The sequence below is a fragment of the Hemiscyllium ocellatum genome, chromosome X (assembly GCF_020745735.1).
Source record: "Hemiscyllium ocellatum isolate sHemOce1 chromosome X, sHemOce1.pat.X.cur, whole genome shotgun sequence".
NCBI classification, from domain to species: Eukaryota; Metazoa; Chordata; class Chondrichthyes; order Orectolobiformes; family Hemiscylliidae; genus Hemiscyllium; species Hemiscyllium ocellatum.
This window is the reverse complement of record NC_083453.1, coordinates 4,450,271-4,470,918: the sequence shown is the minus strand read 5'-3', so window position 1 is coordinate 4,470,918 and position 20,648 is coordinate 4,450,271. Positions and strand designations below refer to the sequence as shown.

At 49.6% G+C, this 20,648-nt stretch overlaps 1 protein-coding gene across 2 annotated transcripts in view; it reads right to left on the bottom strand.

Moving 5' to 3' along the window:
- LOC132805792 (rho guanine nucleotide exchange factor 25-like) overlaps nucleotides 1-20,648 on the bottom strand; it is a 384,213-nt gene that overhangs the window by 50,418 nt on the left and 313,147 nt on the right. For both annotated transcript variants that reach the window (XM_060821055.1, XM_060821056.1), the window contains one exon: nucleotides 15,601-15,670. In XM_060821055.1, coding sequence (XP_060677038.1) covers nucleotides 15,601-15,670 — 70 coding nt within the window. The remainder of the gene's footprint in view (nucleotides 1-15,600; nucleotides 15,671-20,648) is intronic.

Sequence of the window (20,648 nt, the reverse complement as noted above, 5' to 3'; positions counted from 1 at the left end):
ATATGGAGATCGGATCAGAACTGTGCACAGTATTCCAGATGTGATCTCAGCAAAGCCCTATCTAATAGCAAGTAAATAGATCCTTGTTGGTCAGAGGAATCGAGGGTTATCAGGAGTTAGCAGATGGGTAATGTGGAATTCAATACACTAATGAATCAGCCTTGATCTTGCTGAGTGACAGAGCAGGATCGAGGGGCCAAATAGTCTACTTCGGCTCCTATTTTGTACGTTTGCATGTTCATAAGGATTGCAGTCTATTAAATGATTTATAACATTGCACGGACAGTGGGTGAGAGTGGGTTGGTTGTACTAAAAGCAACCCATGTCATGACAAGACCAGGTGTGGGGTGGGAAAGCCATGGAAGGATGGAAATCAGGCTGTAAAAGTATTGAACTCAATGTTGAGTCCTGGGACTCAACTCAGTCCCACTCACTCTCAGTCCTATGATATGGTTTACGTTCAGCACAGATTATCCATTCTCTGCTACCCTCAGCTCTCAGTATCACTTATTCAGCTTCTCCTATCACGTCCGCCACACATAATCCACCTTTTCCCTATTTGTCAGTGCATTGAGCACAGGAGTTGGGAGGTCATGTTGTGGCTGTACAGGACATTGGTTAGGCCACTGTTGGAATATTGCGTGCAATTCTGGTCTCCTTCCTATCAGAAAGATGTTGTGAAACTTGAAAGGGTTCAGAAAAGATTTACAAAGATGTTGCCCGGGTTGGAGGGTTTGAGCTATAGGGAGAGGCTGAACAGGCTGGGGCTGTTTTCCCTGGTGCGTCGGAGGCTGAGGGGTGACCTTATAGAGGTTTATAAAATCATGAGGGGCATGGATAGGGTAAATAACAAGGACTTTTCTCTGGGGTCGGGGAGTCCCAGGTGAGAGGGGCAAGATTTAAAAGAGATCAGAGGGACAACTTTCTCATGCAGAGGGTGGTACGTGTATGGAATGAGCTACCAGAGGAAATGGTGGAGGCTGGTACAATTGCAACATTTAAGAGGCATCAGGATGGGTATATGAATAGGAAGGGTTTAGAAGGATATGGGCCAAGTGCTGGCAAATGGGACTAGATTAGTTTAGGATATTTGGTTGGCATGGATGAGTGGGCTGAAAGGTCTGTTTCCATGCTGTACATCTCTATGACCCTATGCCAGAGGATGTGGTGGAGGCTGGTACAATTGCAACATTTAAAAGGCATCTGGATGGGTATATGAATAGGAAGGGTTTGGAGGAATATGGGCCGGGTGCTGGCAGGTGAGACTAGATTGGGTTGGGATATATGGTCGGCATGGACTGAAGGGTCTGTTTCTGTGCTGTACATCTCTATGACTCTATCGCGCGCTCTCTCTCTGGGCTCTACCTCCATCTTTCTGCTCTCCTCTTGTTCCCAGTTCTATACTTCAGCATAAATACCATTTTTTCCTCGCTGTTATCCTTTCTGATGAAAAGTCATCAGTCTCAAAACATTAACTCTGTTTTCATCCCACCGATGCTGCCAGACCTGCTGAGTTTCACCAGCAATTTCTGTTTTTGTTTCACATTCTCCAGACCACCTTTGGTTTGGTTCAGTCTATATGAAGAGTGCAGTCCCCCATGACTTTTAAATCATCTTTGTTATAAACCCAAACAATTTATTGCTTAATGTCCTTTCAAATGGCATAACCATTCAGAGCCCGATAACCTGCCTCCACCAGCATTTTCTGACCTTGTTATTCTTAAATCTCCACCCATACTGGTCTGAGGAAGGGTCATTCAACCCCAAACATTAACTCTAATTTTGCTTCACAGATGCTGCCAAACCTGCTGAGCTTTTCCAGCATTTTTTGCCTTTGTTTCTGATTCTGCTTCCTGACTGAGTTAAGACTCTTTCTTACAAACATCCTGATGCCATCTTTAGGATCAGGGCTACCTTTTCATCCTTTTCCATTTTGCTTGTCTTTTTGAAATGTTGTTTACCCTGAAATATTTATTTTCCAACTTTGGTCCCCTTGTAACCATGTTTCTGTAATGGCAATTAGATTGAAATCTTTCATTTCTGTTTGTGCGGATGCTCCACATATTCTGATAATATTACTTCAATTTTTATTTACTGCTATCCCCCGCATGGAAAATCCTCTTTGATGCACTACGACCATTGCAGACTTAATTCCTCTCTATTACTCTGCACCCACACTAATGTACTCTCCTAGAGCCTTGGCTTTGATGTTTGTATTTATAAATTTGCTTTCACCCCAAGTACCTCTTCATCTAGGAGAAGATGTCCATAATCCTGGCAGCAGACAGGCAACACAGCCTTCGAGGTTCACAGTCTCATCGATCCTGCTAAATATACTGAATATCCCTTCAACAACTGCATTCCTCCTCTGACTGGAATGGCTCTTTGCATGATGCTGCAGTCCCCAGTTTACTCAATCACCCTGTAGTCCCAGCTCTCGTCCGCACAGGGAACAAGACCCTCCAAGCTGTTGGACAATTCCAGGGCCTGAGGCTCCTTCAGTGCTATCTCTGGAGCCTGAGCTGCCTTTCTTACTGTTTACACCAGCCTCAGCCAGACCCTGACCAAATCAGAAGCACCCAGCCGAAGGCCTGGGACTGTCTCCTGGAATAAAATCTCCAGGTCACTTTCTCCCTTCCCCGATGCATTGCAGTGTCCGAAGTTCAGACTCTAGCTCATCACCTCAGTGCTGAAAGTCCTTGAGCTATAAACCTTTACTCCGGGTGTGGTAGGGTGGTTCACTTTGGTGTCCAGCAGCTCCCACTTTCTACAGCTACAACATATCATCCACTGCTCTTCCACCTCCATCGTGCTTTATTTAATTAATCCGGTTCTAGTTTCAAAATGTCACTCAACTAATATCTATTGCCATAGTCAGTTGCTTAAATAGCTAAGCAATAGATTGAATGTAATAATTACATTTCCTGAGTACCACTTTAAACTGCCTGTAGATGGGGGAATAAAGTCATTGGTCACACTAAAAGGTTACCGACTCACTCACCTAATTAATGCCACTAAAAGTTCACAAGTGGGTGGAGGATGAAATAAGGTATAAAAAAAAAGCTCGTTTCCCTTCCCTACCAAGCTCCCACCAACACCAACGTCTCACCAACATCAAACTCCCACAAGCACCAAACTCTCACTAACAACAAACCCCAACCAACACCAATCTCCCACTGGCACAAAACTCTCACCAACACCACTCTCCCAATGGCACAAAACTCTCACCAACACCAATCTCCCACTGGCACCAAACTCTCACCAACACTAATCTCCCACTGGCACAAAACTCTCACCAACACCAATCTCCCACCGGCACCAAACTCTCACCAACACCAATCTCCCACTGGCACAAAACTCTCACCAACACCACTCTCCCAATGGCACCAAACTCTCACCTACACCAATCTCCCACTGGCACCAAACTCTCACCAACACTAATCTCCCACTGGCACAAAACTCTCACCAACACCACTCTCCCACTGGCACAAAACTCTCACCAACACCAATCTCCCACCAGCACCAAACTCTCACCAACACCAATCTCCCACCGGCACCAAACTCTCACCAACACCAATCTCCCACCGGCACAAAACTCTCACCAACACCAATCTCCCACTGGCACAAAACTCTCACCAACACCAATCTCCCACAACACTGAACTCCGACTGGCACCAAACTCCCACTGGCACCAAACTCTCACCAACACCAAATTCACACGAACACCAAATTCTCAGCAATGTCAAACTGCCACTGGCAACAAACTCTCAGCAGCACCAATGTCTAATCATCACCAAACTCTCACTGGCACCAAACACCCACCAAAACCAAACTTGCATCAACACCAAAATCCCACTAACAGCAAACCCCCACCAACACCAAATTCTCATCAACACCAAACTTGCACCAACACCAAAATCTCCCACCGGCACAAAACTTGCACCAACACCAAACTCCCACTGGCACCAAACCCCTGCCAACACCATATTTGCACCAATACCAAACTCCCACTGGCACCAAATTCTCACCTACACCAAACTCCTGCCATCTGCCATCACCAAATTCTCACCAACACCAAACTCCCACTAACACCAAATTCTCACCAACACTAAACTCCCACTAACACCAAATTTTCACCAACACTGAACTCCCGCAGGTTCCAAACTTTCACCAACACCAAACTGCCACTGGTACCAAATCCCCACCAAGACCCAACTCACACCAACATGAAATTCCCACTGGCACAAATTCCCACCAACACCAAACTCCTACCAACATCGAACTCTCACCAATACCAAACCCCCACTGGCACCAAATTCTCACTAATACTAAACTTCCACTAACACCAAACTCCCGCTAGCACCAAATACCCACCAACATCAAACTCTCATCAACACCAAATGCACACTAGTACCAAACTCACATTAACACCAAACTCCAATTGGTATTAAACTCTTACCAACATCAAACTCGTACCAGCACCAAATTCCCACTGGCAACAAACCCTCAATGTTATCAAATACTCAACAATATCAAACTCACTAACACCAAACTCTCCCCAACATCAAATGCCCACTGCTACCAAACTCACACTAACACTCTCGTTAGCACCAAATTCTCACCAACACCAAACTTCAACTAACACTAAACTCCCAGTAACACCAAACTTCTGCTGCCACCAAACCCACACAAACATCAAATTCTCACCAACACCAAGCTTCCACCTGCACCAAACCACTGCCTACAGCACATTCTCACTGGCACTAAAGTCCAACAGGCACCAAACTGCTGCCTGCGCTGAACTGCCAGGTTCACACTTGTTCATCATCACACTTGGGCCTGTTGATCCCACTCTGTGCTCACACCTTGAATACTATCCCACTTGCAGTCAGTTCTGGTCAACTGTGCTTTACGTCAGATTTGACTCCTGAGTTGGGCCTATTTAATGTTCTTGAAGACTTAAGAGTTGACTGTTTGATACAGAATGTGAGGCAACTAAGAGGCAGGACAGAGACGATAGCCATGAAATACAGCCGCAAAATACAGGGGCCTCTATTTTGGGTGCTCACCGGCCGGGTAATCGTTTCACAAAATACAGGCAGCATTTCCATCCCGACATGCAGTGCCAAGCATCCTAGGTACTTGCGCTAGCAGCAGGAAGGCACATTGGCAGCATCGAATTAGAAGTTTGCACTACATTTTGCAGATTGAGCCAAGTGCGCATGCCAACCGGTGAGAAGGGCCACTTCACATACTGCCCAGTGGGTAGGCTAACAAATGAGACAGCCAAATGAGTGACAGCCTGGTTAACTCCAGGCTGGGCATCAAACCCCACAACTCCTCAAATGTTTTTTATTCAGAGTAAATAAGCACAGTTTGTTTCTATAAATCAAGAAACAAAACATTAAGATTCTCTCGCAAAACACTGGCTCATGTTCAGTGATGGCTCATCAAGAGTTTGCCCAGGTTCCACACGGGCCTAGGCTGATTACCAGCAGCCTGGATCGCAGACACAAACAGTGAGTTTTGTTTTTGCCCAGTATTCAAATATGAATATGAAGGAGCAGCTGATTTATCTTCTCCACCTTAGGACAGTGCCCTTGAGGCCAACAGTATCCCTGCAGTTGTTCTCCTTTCAGTTTAGAGATACTGGGAATTAAATGCAGAAGTGCCAATTCCCAACTGCCTGAGTTAGCTCAGCACAGAGAAGGAGATGAATCTTCAGACTCGTTTGAGCTTGGGAATTTGATTTGGCTCATTTAGGGATGTGGCCTGGCCCAGTATTTATTGCCCCATCCTTAGTTGCCCCCTTGAGAAGGTGGGGGTGAGCTGCCATCTTGAACCACTACAGTCCATGTGCTGTGGGTTGACCCACAATGCCCTGAGAGAGGGAATTTTCAGAGGGTGGTGTTCCCACGTATCTGCTGCCCTTGTCCTTCTAGATGGAAGTGGTCTTGGGTTTGAAAGGTGCTGTCTGAGGATCTTTGGTGAATTCCTGCAGAGCATCTTGTAGATGGTACACACTGCTGTTACTCCGCAACGGTGGGGGAGGGAGTGGGTGTTTGTGGATGTTGTGCCAATCAAGTGGCTGCTTTGTCCTGGATGGTGTCGAGCTTCTTGAGTGTTGTTGGAGCTGCCCCCATCCAGGCAACTGGGAAGTAGTCCAGCTCACTTCTGACTTGTGCCTTGTAGATGGTGGTACAGGGCCTAGGGAGACAGGTGATGAGTTACTTGCTGCAGGATTCCTTGACTCTTACCTGCTATTGTAGCCACTGTGTTTGTATGGTGAGTTCAGTTTTTGATCAGTGGTAACCCCCAGGATATTGACAGTAGGGAAATCAGTGAAAGTAATGCCATTGAATGTCAAGGGTCAGTGGTTAGATTGCCTCTTATTGGAGACTGTCACCACCTGGCACTTGCGTGCTCTGAATGCTCCTTGCCACCTATTGGCCCAAGCCTGGATATTGTCCGGTTCTCACTGGGCCAATAAAAAATAGGGAGGATTTTGCTAAAACTATACAAGACACCAGTCAGACCACAGCTGGGATACTGTGAACAGGTTTGGGTCCCCTTACCTGAGGAAAGGCAGACTGACATTGGAGGCAGCCCAGAGAAGGTACACTCGACTGATCCCGGGTATGGAGGGACTGTCTCGTGAGGAGAGGTTGAGGAGGTTGGGCCTGAACTCATTGGGGTTTAGAAGAATGAGAGGTGACCTTATTGTAACATCCAAGATTCCACGGGGGATGTAGAAACGTTGACACCATCCAGAACAAAGCATCCCACTTGATTGGCACTATACTCACAAACATCCAGGACTTTCTTCAGGAATTTCTTCTCTCAGAGGGAGTGAATCTGTGGAATTCTTTCCCACAGAGGGCTGTCGGGGATAAGTAAGTATATTGAAGGCTGAGACAGAGGGATTTGTAATCAGGAAGGGGATTGGAGGGTTATGGGGAAAAGACAGGAAAGTGGAGTTGGGGCTTATTGGATCAACTATGACCTCATTTGAATGGTGGAGCAGACTGGATGGGCTGAATGGCCTCCTGCTGCTCCTACATCTTCTTGCCTCACAGCCTTATATGGACATGGACTGTTTCAGTATCTGAGGAGCCATGACCAATGAAGCCCTGGTATATTCTGCATGGCAATGCCTCAGTCAATCAGGATGATATATCAACCAATCAGCACCCTTTGCTTGGGCAATATAAACTGTTGTTCCCTTGAAGATTTTGTATTGTTGCGATTCTGCCCTGGTGAGTGCAAGAAGAAAAACTTTAACGGCAAGTCTCTTTTCTTCCGCCCGGCCAAGTGATTTCCAGAATGGCGTTGACAATTCGACTTTGGTCAGCCGATAGCCTGAGATACTGAGATGGGATATTCCAGCTCAGAAACTCCCTGATCTGATAACAGAGATGCTGGCTTGGTCTGAGTGGGTTCTGAGTTTGCTGCTTCTGAACCGGCAGCTCGCTTTTCCTCTTCTTCTTCAGAGCTCTAACACATATCCTCCTTGGAGGGTGCCCATGTCCATCCTAGCAACACCACTCCAAACTGGAGGCTTGGCTGGACATGGTAGTGAAGGAAGTATTTGGCATCCTTGCCATAAAATCATGAGGGGAGCGGATAGGGTTAATGGCAGGTGTCTTTTCCCTAGGATGGGGCACTTCAAGACGAGGGGGCACATTTTTAAGGTGCAAAAAAGACATGGGGGCAATTTTTTTACACAGAGGGTGGCTCACATGTGGAATAAACTTCCTGAGGAAATGGTGGATATAGGCACATTTAAAGGATATTTGGATAAGGACATGAATAAGAAAGGTTTGGAGGGATATGGGCCAGGGGCAGGCAGGTGGGACTAGATTAGTTTGGGATTATGGTTGGCACAGACTGGTTGGACGAAGGGTCTGTTTCCGTGCTGTATGACTGTATGACATTGGTGAGGCCACTTTCAGAATATTGTGTTCAATTGTGGTCTCCCTGCTATACTAAAGGGTTTAGGAAAGATTTACAAGGATATTGCCGGGGTTGAAGGGTTTGAGCTATAGGGAGAGGCTGAACAGGCTGGGACTGTTTTCACAGGAGCATCAGAGGCTGAGGGGTGACCTTATAGAGGTTTATAACATCATGAGGGGCATGGATAGGGTAAATAGACAAGGTCTTTTCCCTGAGGTGGGGGAGCCCGAAACTGGAGCACATAGGTTTAGGGTGAGAGGAGAAAGATATAAAAGGGACCTAAGGGGCAACTTTTTCACACAGAGGGTGATGAAGTTTTGGAATGTGCTGCCAGAGGAAGTGGTGGAGGCTGGTACAATTACAACACTTGAAAGGTATCTGGATGGGTACATGAATAGGAAGGGTGTAGAGGGATAGGGGCCCAATGGGACTAGAGTAATTTAGTAATGGACAAGTTGGTCCAAAGGGTCTGTGTCCATGCTGTACATCTCCATGACTCGAAGTATCAGTTTTTCTTTTGGCATTGCCCCACATGGTGCATGTGCTCAGTTGAGAATCTAGATGCGGCTAAGGGCAGTTCTAAGCAGTGTAGAAAAAGCATTCTGTGGTCAGAGGTGCTGATAGATTGAGTTATTAGGTGGATGTGAGCGATCCTAAGACATGAGTGGGGGTTAGGGGTAGTCTTGACCACATTACAAACAGCAGCCAAATCCCCTTCTTGTATGTTGCTGGGTGCCCACAAATGTCACCGCGTTTCAAGAACAATGATGGCACGTGAAGTGCTTTGAGATTATGCGCCATCCTCATCTGCTTGTCAAATGCAAACTGATCCATTGTAAAGAAAGAAGGGAGGTGATTTTATTTTCACCCCAGTTGCTATGGCCACAAAGTGGCACTCTTGCACTCAGCCCCTTTTTCACATCTGTCGTGGGAGAAACCGAGGAGAAACATTTTCACCCAGACAGTGGGATGGTTGAGGCCAAAATATTACATGTTTCCAAGGAACGACAGGGCCAGGGGACTGAGTTGGATCAGCCATGATTCTATGAAATGGCAGATCAGATTTGAAAGGCAGAATGACCTACTCGTGCTCCTACTTTCTCCACCAGCAGATGGCAGATTTGCAAGATCCTACTTTTTGCCTGTGACTGGTGTCACCCACTGAAGTGAGTCACATGATCTCTGCTTAAAACTGCAATCATTTCACCAAATAGTTGTCCTCATTTTCTCTGTCGCGGTCAAGGGTTACCAACTCTTCGTGGGCCTGGAGATGCCATCACATGACCTCCAGCCAACTGCATCCTCCCCACAATACTCCTGCCATCTTGACGGCATCCTGTTAACTTTCAGGTAACTGGACAATGAGGAAACACTTTGTGATTGGTTTGGTTGATTCTCTACTCCTGGTAAGACCTTATACTCCCATCACCTTTGATGTTTTTTGGCAATTACCAAGAAAAAATATTCAAGGAAAATGAGGATAAAACTTCAACTTCTTTTTCTGTTGCCCCTGATGTTTCTCCTCTTGAGGTTTTCCTTACAGCAGGGTCTGGAGATTAGTTCACAGAGACAACAAGACAATCCAGGAAAATTGGCCAGTGAAATCTTTCATCCTGGCAGCCCAGGGAGCAGTGAAAGATCACAGTTCAGTTACTGCGACACAGGGTAAATTTACTGTGAATTTACTCCATTCCTGGAGCAATCGAGACATTGGCAGTTTTGTGGAAACTGGCAGCACAGGCTAACCCTCACAGCCTGCAGTTTATTGAGGCACAGAGTTTTTAGCCCAACCACGTTCACGAGAAAAATACTGAGAGCCAATGGGAAGTTTGGAAAATTTTAATTATGCCGCAAGCAGAAATTTCAAAATGCGAAGCGATTCAATGTGATTGATTGCATCAATAATGTATCTTGGGACATAAAAGACAAAAAAATTTGAAAATGATGAACAGCGAAGGCCAATTGTGCAGCTACCAGTGTGAATAATAAGCCACGTAATCGCTTTGCATACCTCCGGCTCACTTCCTCTCCATTTCCCTCTCACTCCCTCACCCTCTCTCACTCACTCCCTCGCCCTCTCCCACTCACTCCCTCACCCTCTCACTCCCTCTCCTCCTTCTCCCACTCCCTCGCCCTCTCCATCTCCCACTCCCTCTCATTCCCTCTCCCACTCACTCCCTCCCTCTACCACTCACTACCTCACCCTCTCATTCTCTCTCCCACTCACTCCCGCTCCCACTCATTCCCTCCTTCTCCCACTCACTCCCTCAACCTCTCCTGCTCACTCCTTCTCCCTCTCACTCCCTCTCCCTCCTTCTCCCACTGACTCCCTCTCCTCTTCACTCCCTTTCTCTCCCTCTCCCACTCAGTCCCTCTCCTGCTCACTCCCACTCACCATCTCACTCTCCCTTCCTCTCCGCCTCACTCCCTCTCCCTCTCACTCCCTCCGTCCATTTCACTCTCACTCCCTCTCCCCCTCACTTCCTCATCCTCTCCCACTCACTCCTTCTCCCACTCACTCCCTCCTTCTCCCTCTGCCACTCACTCCCTTTCCTTCTCACTCCCTCACCCTCTCCTGCTCCCGGCCTCTCCTTCTCACTCCCCCCTTCTCCCTTTCACTCCCTCTCCCACTCACTCCCTCCTTCTCCCATTCACTCCCTCTCCCTCTCCCACTCACTCCCCCCTTCTCCCTTTCACTCCCTCTCCCACTCACTCCCTCCTTCTCCCATTCACTCCCTCTCCCTCTCCCACTCACTCCCTCCTTCTCCCATTCACTCCCTCTCCCTCTCCCACTCACTCCCTCCTTCTCCCACTCACTCCCTCCCTCTCCCTCTCCCTCCCTTTCCCACTCACTCCCTCTCCCTCCCTTTCCCACTCACTCCCTCTCCCTCCCTCCTTCTCCCTCTCACTTCATTTCCCTCTCCCTCCTTCTTCTACTCTTCACTCACTCCCCCTCCTGCTCACTCCCTCTCCTTCCCCTGCCTGCTCACTCCCTCTCCTTCCTCCTCCTGCTAACTCCCTCTCCTTCCTTCTCCCTCTCACTCCCGCTCCCTAATTCTCTCTCCCACTCACTCCCTCCTTCTCCCACTCACTCCCTCTCCCTCTCCTGCTCATTCCTTCTCCCTCTCACTCCCGCTCCCTCCTTCCCCCACTCACTCCTCTTCCCTCCCTCTCTCACACAGTCCTGCTCCTGCTCACTCCCACTCACTCCCTCTCTCTATCTCACTTTCCCTTCCTCTCCGCCTCACTCTCTCTCCCGCTCACTTCCTCTCCTGCTCACTCTCTCTCTCATTCCCCCTCACTCCCTCTGTCCATTCACTCCCTCCCCCTCTCCCCCTCACTCCCTCTCCACTCATTCCCTCACCCTCTCCCCCTCACTCCCTCTCCCCCTCACCCACTCACTCCCTCACCCTCTCCTGCTCACTCCTTCTCCCTCTCACTCCCTCTCCCACTCACTCCCTCTCCCACTCACTCCCTCCTTCTCCCTCTCCTGCTCACTCCTTCTCCCTCTCACTCCCTCTCCCACTCACTCCCTCTCCCACTCACTGCCTCCTTCTCCCTCTCCTACACTCCCTCCTTCTCCTTCTCCCACTCATTCCCTCATTCTCCCTCTCCTACTCACTCCCTTTCCCTCTCACTCCCACCTTCTCCTTCTCCCACTCAGTCCCTCTCCCTCCCATTCACTCCCTCACTCTCTCCTGTTCACTGCCTCTCCCTCTCCCTCCCTCTCCCACTCACTCCCTCGTTCTCCCATTCACTCCCTCTCCCACTCACTCTCTCCTTCTCCATCTCCCACTCACTCCCTTTCCCTCTCACTCCCTCTCCCCGTCACTCCCTCACCCTCTCCTGCTCACTCCTTCTCCCCCTCACTCACTCACTCCTTCTCCCTCTAATTCTCTCTCCCACTCACTCCCTCCTTCTCCCATTCACTCCCTCTCCCACTCACTCCCTCCTTCTCCCACTCACTCCCTCCTTCTCCCTCTCATTCTCTCTCCCACTCACTCCCTCCTTCTCCCACTCACTCCCTCTCCCTCTCCTGCTCATTCCTTCTCCCTCTCACTCCCGCTCCCTCCTTCTCCCACTCACTCCCCTTCCCTCCCTCTCTCACACAGTCCTGCTCCTGCTCACTCCCACTCACTCCCTCTCTATCTCACTTTCCCTTCCTCTCCGCCTCACTCTCTCTCCCGCTCGTTTCCTCTCCTGCTCACTCACTCTCTCTGTCATTCCCCCTCACTCCCTCTGTCCATTTCACTCTCACTCCCTCTCCATTCACTCCCTCCCCCTCACCCCCTCACTCCCTCTCCACTCATTCCCTCACCGTCTCCCCCTCACTCCCGCTCCCCCTCACCCACTCACCCCCTCTCCCTCTCCTGCTCACTCCTTCTCCCTCTCATTCCCTCTCCCACTCATTCCCTTTCCCTCTCACTCCCTCTCCCACTCACTCCCTCCTTCTCCCTCTCCTACACTCCCTCCTTCTCCCTCTCCTACTCACTCCCTCTCCCACTCACTGCCTCATTCTCCCTCTCCTACACTCCCTCCTTCTCCTTCTCTCACTCACTCCCTCATTCTCCCTCTTCTACTCACTCCCTTTCCCTCTCACTCCCACCTTCTCTTTCTCCCACTCAGTCCCTCTCCCACTCATTCACTCCCTCACTCTCTCCTGTTCACTGCCTCTCCCTCTCACTCCCTCTCCCACTCACTCTCTCCTTCTCCCTCTCCCATTCACTCCCTCTCCCACTCACTCTCTCCTTCTCCATCTCCCACTCACTCCCTTTCCCTTTCACTCCCTCTGCCCGTCACTCCCTCACCCTCTCCTGCTCACTCCTTCTCCCACTCACTCCCTCACCCTCTCCTGCTCACTCCTTCTCCCCTCACTCCCTCTCCCACTCACTCCCTCCTTCTCCCTCTCCCACTCACTCCCTTTCCCTCTCACTCCCTCACCCTCTCCTGCTCCCGGCCTCTCCCTCTCACTCCCTCCTTCTCCTCTCACTCCCTCCTTCTCCCTCTCACTCCCTCTCCCTCTCCCACTCACTCCCTCTTTCTCCCATTCACTCCTTCTCCCTCTCCCACTCACTCCCTCTCCCTCCCTTTCCCACTCACTCCCTCCTTCTCCCTATCATTCCCTCTCCCTACTTCTTCCACTCTTCACTCTCCTACTCACTCCGTCTCACTCCCTTTCCTTCCCCCTCCTGCTCACTCCCTCTTTTCCTCCTCCTACTCACTCCCTCTCCTTCCTTCTCCCTCTCACTCCCTCCTTCTCCCTCTCATTCTCTCTCCCACTCACTCCCTCCTTCTCCCACTCACTCCCTCGCCCTCTCCTGCTCATTCCTTCTCCCTCTCAATCCCTCTCCCTCCTTCTCCCACTCACTCCTCTTCCCTCCCTCTCTCACACAGTCCTGCTCCTGCTCACTCCCACTCACTCCCTCTCTCTATCTCACTCTCCCTTCCTCTCCGCCTCACTCTCTCTCCCGCTCGCTTCCTCTCCTGCTCACTCTCTCTCTCTCATTCCCCCTCACTCCCTCTGTTCATTTCACTCTCACTCCCTCACCCTCTCCCCCTCACTCCCTCTCCCGCTCACCCACTCACTCACTCTCCCCCTCCCCCTCTCCTGCTCACTCCTTCTCCCTCTCCCACTTACTCCCTCCTTCTCCCTCTCCCACTCACTCCCTTTCCCTCTTGCTCCCTCTCCCACTCACTCGCTCCTTCTCCCTCTCCCATTCACTCCCTCCTTCTCCCTCTCCCACTCACTCCCTCTCCCACTCACTGCCCCCTTCTCCCTCTCCTACTCACTCCCTCCTTCTCCCTCTCCTACTCACTCCCTCCTTCTCCCTCTCCTACTCACTCCCTCCTTCTCCCTCTCCTACTCACTCCCTTTCCCTCTCACTCCCACTCAGTCCCTCTCCCATTCAGTCCCTCTCCCTCTCTCTTCCATTCACTCCCTCACTCTCTCCTGCTCACCGCCTCTCCCTCTCACTCCCTCTCCACTCACTCCCTCATTCTCCCATTCACTCCCTCTCCCATTCACTCCCTCCTCTCCCTCTCCCACTCACTCCCTTTTTCCCTCTCACTCCCTCTCCCATTCACTCCCTCCTTCTCCCTCTCCCACTCACTCCCTCTCCCACTCACTCCCTCACCCTTTCCTGCTCACTGCCTCTCCCTCTCACTCCCTCTCCCACTCACTCCCTCCTTTTCCTTCTCCCACTCACTCCCTTACCCTCTCCCTCCCACTTACTCCCTCACCCTCTCCTGCTCACTGCCTCTCCCTCTCACTCCCTCATTCTCCCACTTACTCCCTCTCCCTCTCCTACTCATTGCCTCTCCCTTTCACTCCCTCTCCCACTCACTCCCTCTCCCTCTCCAACTCACTCCTTCTCCCTCTCCCACTCACTCCCCCCTTCTCCCTCTCACTCCCTCTCCCTCCCTTTCCCACTCACTCCCTCTCCCACTCACTCCCTCTCCCTCCCTTTCCCTCTCCCTCCTTCTCCCAGTCTTGACTCTCCTACTCACTCCGTCTCACTCCCTCTCCTGCTCACTTCCTCTCCCTACCCCTCCTGCTCACTTCCTCTCCTTCCCCCTCCTGCTCACTCCCTCTCCTTCCTTCTCCCACTCACTCCATCGCGCTCCCTCACCTGCTCACACTCTCTCCTCTACTCCCTCCCTCTCCCATTTATTCCCACTCCCTTTCTCTCCCTCATCCTCCCACTCACTCCCTCTGCCTCTGTCTTCCCTCTCACTCCCTCCTTCTCCGACTCATTCCCTCTCATATTCACTCCCTCTCCTGCTCACTCCCTCTCCCTCCTTCTTGCTCCCTCACCTGCTCACTCTCCCTCCCCTACTCCATCCTGCTCTCATTTATTCCCAGACCTACTTCCTCCCCTCCCTTGTCCTCCTACTCACTCCCTCTGCCTCCTTCTCCCACTCGCTCCTGCTCACTCCTTCAAAGCTCACTCTGTCTCTCTCCTCTTATTCACTTCCTCTCCCGCTGTTTCCCTCTTACTTTCACTCCCATCCCTCTCACTCCCAGTCCGAGTGGGAGGGTTGAGAAGGGAGGTGAGGGTGAGGGTTGATGACCGGGAGGGAGATGCTGAGTGTGAAGGAGGTGAGTGGGAGATTTGGTGAGTGGGAGGGTGGCAGGCGGGGGAAACACAGGAAATGGAAGCAACAGTGGACCACTCGGCCCATCGAAGCCCACTCTACCGTCCAACACAATGTCGGCTGATCTCTCCCTCTCTCTCCCTGTACCTCCCGACACTTTTAGTCTCTCAAAATCAGTCTGCCATTTTCTGAAACCTATTCAGAGAGGGCTGGCATATTAGCAAGCAGAACGTCTGCTGAGTGCGATGGTTCATGAGTATAGGCCGCACCAGGCCTAAGGCAGCATGTAACACCTCACACTGAACGAGAGCATCTCTGACCTGTGTTCTCAACAGGTGAAAGTGACAATCCCTCTGACTGTGAGGGTCAAAGGGAAGCTGAGGGCCCACTCACCCCCACTGAGGCCTCAATCGAAATCCTGAATCCATTTGCGCAGTGGCTGAAAGTGAAAGGAGGGGTTGGGTGGTGGAGGAACAGGAGAGGAATGAGGAGATGGGGGAGCGGGTTGCTTTAGGTATTTCAAGTATGCGAGCAGACACACTGACGACTCACATGTTTTATGAAGAGCTCGGCTAGTCTCTCTGGCTCCTCCAGGCATTTCTCCAGCTCTGCTAAGAAATAGCTGCGAATGGAAGACAGATAATTTAAAATAATAAGCTGCCCTGCACATCATCACTTGCAGGATTCCCTCTGGTACAACATGTCGGAGTGATAAATTCGAGTGAGTGAGATGGGATTTAACACGCACGTGGGTCGTGCTTTAAGATAATAAACTAAGGTAATATTTGCTCTGCACATTACCTCAGAGGTGTAGCACTGCTTTACCTCAGTGTAGACAAGTAGAATTAATGCCGGCAGTGCTAAAGTCATTCCCCAAACGGTGCTTTGCCTCATGTTAAGCCAGTTCCTTCACAAAATCAATGCCATCAAATTAAGATAATGAATGGTTTGATAGTGTAGGCAAAGAGAAGATATTGTCAGGGAGTTCACAAACCATGGTCCATCAAGGTAAGGCAGTCACGAATAAACCCAGTCAAGAACTCAAGCCAAACACCTTGTCAAATATTAGAATGGAATTCCTGTTTTAACAGGGACAATTTTGTGGCTCTGTATTTGTCTCCCCTGGTCATATTCCCCCTTTTTACCCTTCCCTGGCCTCCAGAGGATTTAATGAGGAGTAGAGTGGGTGGATGTCTGTGTGCCAGCATGGAGAAATTGGACCGAATGGCCTGTAAATACTACGTAATTCGCTTATAATGTTGCGGTTATTAAGTCGTTTTTGAGCTTCCAGTCAGACTCTCACTTAAAGATGACTTGACAGCCAACAGCCCTAAAAAAAGTGGACAGTCCAAAACACAACCCAAAGACAAGTCTATGACAGGAACACAAATAATCTCACTGGAAGTGCAACGGAATATCGACTTGGAGCTTAAGAGATGACCCAATTCAATATTCTACCTTTGGAGGGGAAAGGATGGGCAGGAGCCATTTTTGAGCACACTACCCAACACGGAGACTGGGGAATATTGCCTGTTATCCAGAAGGTTTAATTTTGAAGAAGTCTGGAAGAATGCACCTCCCCAGAACCTTCTGATTTTTGACACATTACATGGTACATTTTCCCATTCTTTGGCCGAAAATGCAAGGGGATTTTTTAATTTGAAACCTGTTCTCTAATTTACCACATAGGAATCCCTTCCATTTATATTTTAAAAGCACTTTCTTCCAGTGGCAAATTATTTTATCAATTAGCGGCAAGATAAGAAGTTTCAATAATTTTCCTTGGCTTAAAAAAAGACATTTGCCGAATAGCAGATGGAGAATTAATACTTTGCCCATTTCAGTCAGAATTAAAATTGGAAAAATTTACACTGGAACATATTGCTCCAAATGTTGTCTCCCCCCCCGGCCCCCCAGACTGCATCTAGACAAATTGGTGTGTCATTTCTGGGGAAAGGTAGGGAGATGCCTGATAGCAACTGCCTTCAAACATTTCACAGCTTTGCTTTGAAAACTGGGAGGTTTGATTGCTTTTTAAACAATTTTATGCTCTGCATGACATCTTTTTAACTGTGCGATAGCCCGTTCGGTGAAGTAAAGCATTCCAAGGGCCAATCATCACAATAAAAAAAAGCAACATGGTGGTTTTCAACATGTCAGCCACACTGTCATTTCCCTTCAGTGTTTTCTCCATAGCGACCTGTTCACCCGCCACCCATTCTCAGTGAGACTCTATCCACTCTGGATAGTTCACTCAGACTCCCTGTACTGTCCAACCTGTCCCTCTCCTCACTCTTTCAAACACTCTCTCTCCTTCCATGATGCTACTTCCGTCCCTCCACCACCCCCCCCTCCCCCCACCCCTCAACTTTCCCCAAAACCAGTTCTCACTGGCACTAGTTTGTATTCTTACTTAACTCTACTCAAAATAACAGCTTCTCTCTTCTCCCTCTTCTGTTGACCCCACACAGTTGGTGCTGAGCTGAAGTCAGACGCCTCAGATTTGGATAGGAATTCCTGGACGGTGCTGGTCATCAGGAGTAAGGGAGGGGCAGGCAGAGGTGGGATGTGAATGAAAACCAGTTCAAACATGTACAGACACGATGGATCAAGTGGCCTCCTTCTGTACGGTAAAATTCTATGATTCAATGAACCAGAATACTGACACTGTGGTGGCAGGGGGGAGGGAGATAGGACAGGAGGAGGTTGTAGTTATAAGTCCAGTAATTATGATGGGTGACTTAAATTATCCTAATGTATGCTTATAGTGCAAGGAGTGGGGTGGGAGGGAATGTTTGTAGTGCGTTCAGGAGAATCTTGTAGATCAGTCTATTTTCTGTTGTTGGGATGTATATCTAATAAGTCTAGGGAGGGTAGACCTGTAGTTGCTGCTTGGGAAATCGGGGGGCGCTGCGGAGCTGTTGTTTGGACTGTTTACTGAAACTGCCTGTGCAGCTGGACTACCAAGGTCAGACCAATACAATGGCAGCCTTTACTCGGAGACCTTGTTTACAAGACAGACCATCTCGTGGATACCTGCCAAGGCCGAGGCCTGTTCACAGGAAGCCTTTGTCTGTGAGAGATCACGTGTGTGAGTGATTACGTAGCGTTAGCTTAGCGAACAATATATCAAGCAGGGGTTTTTGGAAAGATTTCAGAAGGCGCTTTCTCCAGTGAGCAGCAAACCTCACTGTATTTTGTACGGCTCTCTCTCATTAAACCAGCTTATATTTTGAATCAGATCCAGTGTTTCTCTCCTTCAAACGAACACAGGGACGGTAGCCCGTCCTAACACTGTCTAATCTAGAAGGAGGCATTGCCAGATCTGGTTTGGGAGAGTGAGCTGGATCAAGTGTCAGTGATGCAGCAGTTAGGAAACAGCGATCATAATATCAATGGGTTCTGATGAAATGTCATCTACCTGAAATGTAAACTCTGCTTCCCTTCACAGATGCTGTTAGACCTGTTGAACATTTCTGGCGATGTTTTGTTTCGGTCTTTGGTGATAAAGTTAAGGCTGGCTATGGAAAAGGGCAGGGAGCAATCGAGAGGAGAAGCAACTGATTTGGGATAGAGCCTTTTCTGTGGGGTTAGAATGGATCTGACTCAGTGACATTGGAATCGGAGACTGCAAGGAAAGACTGTAACTAAGCCATGAAAGAATTCAGGTACACGTCCATGGGAAGGACAGACAAAGGGGATGGTTAACCCACCACCTTCCCATCCACCCCCAAAAAGGCATCTGTGTCACCTGGACTCACTTGTGGTGTGTCCCACCCTGTGCACCATCTTGGGGAGGGCATTCATTAGGAGGTAGTATGTATGCAAAGTTAGCATCTGATGACATCACTCAAATTTGACACTGGCGCTGCCATTTTAGACCTCACCATTTTGGTTCTCAAAGCTGATGTGCACTCAGGAAGGATGGTGATGCCAACAGTCCTGTCATTGTCTGGTTGTCAGAATCATTCCAGGTTGGCGCAGGTGACATAGCTAACATCTCTGAGCTCACTGGATCAGGCAAGTGGATAGAAGCTCTGAACATGTGGTTTGGAAGATGGCATGTGTCCGAGGATTGAGAGATTCTGCACCAGTCAAGGCTGCCACTCACTGACTACTCAGTCGGTATGCCCTGATGCTCAGCATAACATGCTGGGGCAATGCCCGCTATCTGGACAGCAGCCATGGCAGTGTTCAGTCTGTGCCGACAGGCTTTCAGCTGCCAGATCTGCTCAGAGAGAGCCCGATGACTGGCTGATCAGAGAGATTAATCTCAATCTGCCAACTGAAGGAGGAGGAGGGAGGGGAGGGTGGAGGAGGGGGGGAAAAGTGGATAAAGAGGGGCAGGTGTAAGGTGAAGTGGGTGGAGGGAGGGAAGGGGATAGAGAAAGAGGAGTGGGAGGATATGTAGGGAGAGGAGGAGGAAAGAGGAGGCAGAAGGGAGAGGAGGAAGCGAGAGGGAGGAGGGGAGGACAAAGGGGGGGAGGAGGAAGATGGAGATGGGGAAAGGTGGAGAAGAGGAGGCATATAAAGAGGGAGACGAGTTGGGAGGAGGAGAAAGATGATGATGAGGAGGAAGAGCAGAATGAGGAGAGGGAGACTGAAGACAAGGGCAGGAGGCACAGCCACATTGCCAATGTGATGCCCATGAGTGTCTCATTCAGCCTCAGTTCCTACAAGCAGAAACCTCTGTATGTTGTTCCATTGCTTCCCGGACTCCTCTGGGGATCACAGTACCCTCCTGGCCATCGGTCCAAGATCAAACCGATCCTTTCATCCCAACTCCATCCAACCTAACCTCCAATATTTCAGGCAGAGGTCATCCAAACACACCTTTGGCATTCTCTCGGTGCCCTTGCAAGTGTCTTTGCCCAACCTCGGGTTCCTACATAGTGGCACCCCAGCAAGTTTCCATCATCAGTCCTTCACTCTATCTGGGAAAAACGGGGTTACAGGGACAGGCAAAGGGGGGATGCTCTTCAGAGGGTTGGTGTGGACACAATGGGCTGAATTTCCATTTCCGCACTGTAGGGATTCTGCAATTCTATGACACTCACACTACTACCTGGCCAAGGTGTAGTTCTAGGGCATCTGCCAACTTAAAGACAGAGGAGGGGTGGTGGTGTGGTGAGGGGAGGCAGGAGGTGGGGTTGGGTGTATGAAAGCAAACACCATGTACAGAGGAACCTCAATTATCCGAATATCAATTATCCCAATTTCGGATTATCCGAAGGGGATCTCAAGGTCCCGATAGAAACATTACGTCAAAGTTCTGTTTCAACCCTGATTGTGTCTTTTGTTTACAGGTACAATGATTAAAAATGAACTCGGCTCACTGAAATGCGACCGAGAACATTCCTGGACACTCCAGGCACCGTCTCCAAATGACTGTCCTCCCGCCCTCTCTCTTTGTCCTCACACTTACCCTGGAGTTCTACAGGGGTATACCCTAAACCCCCCTTCCCCAGATAATCTCTCCAACATTGTCCTGTACAGGGCAAAGGTGGAACCTGTCAAATAAGTTGCAGTAAAAAGTTGTGTGTGTGCGCGCGTGTGCGCTATTTGGAGACTTATCCCACAAAGGCAGCAGCAGTCTTACG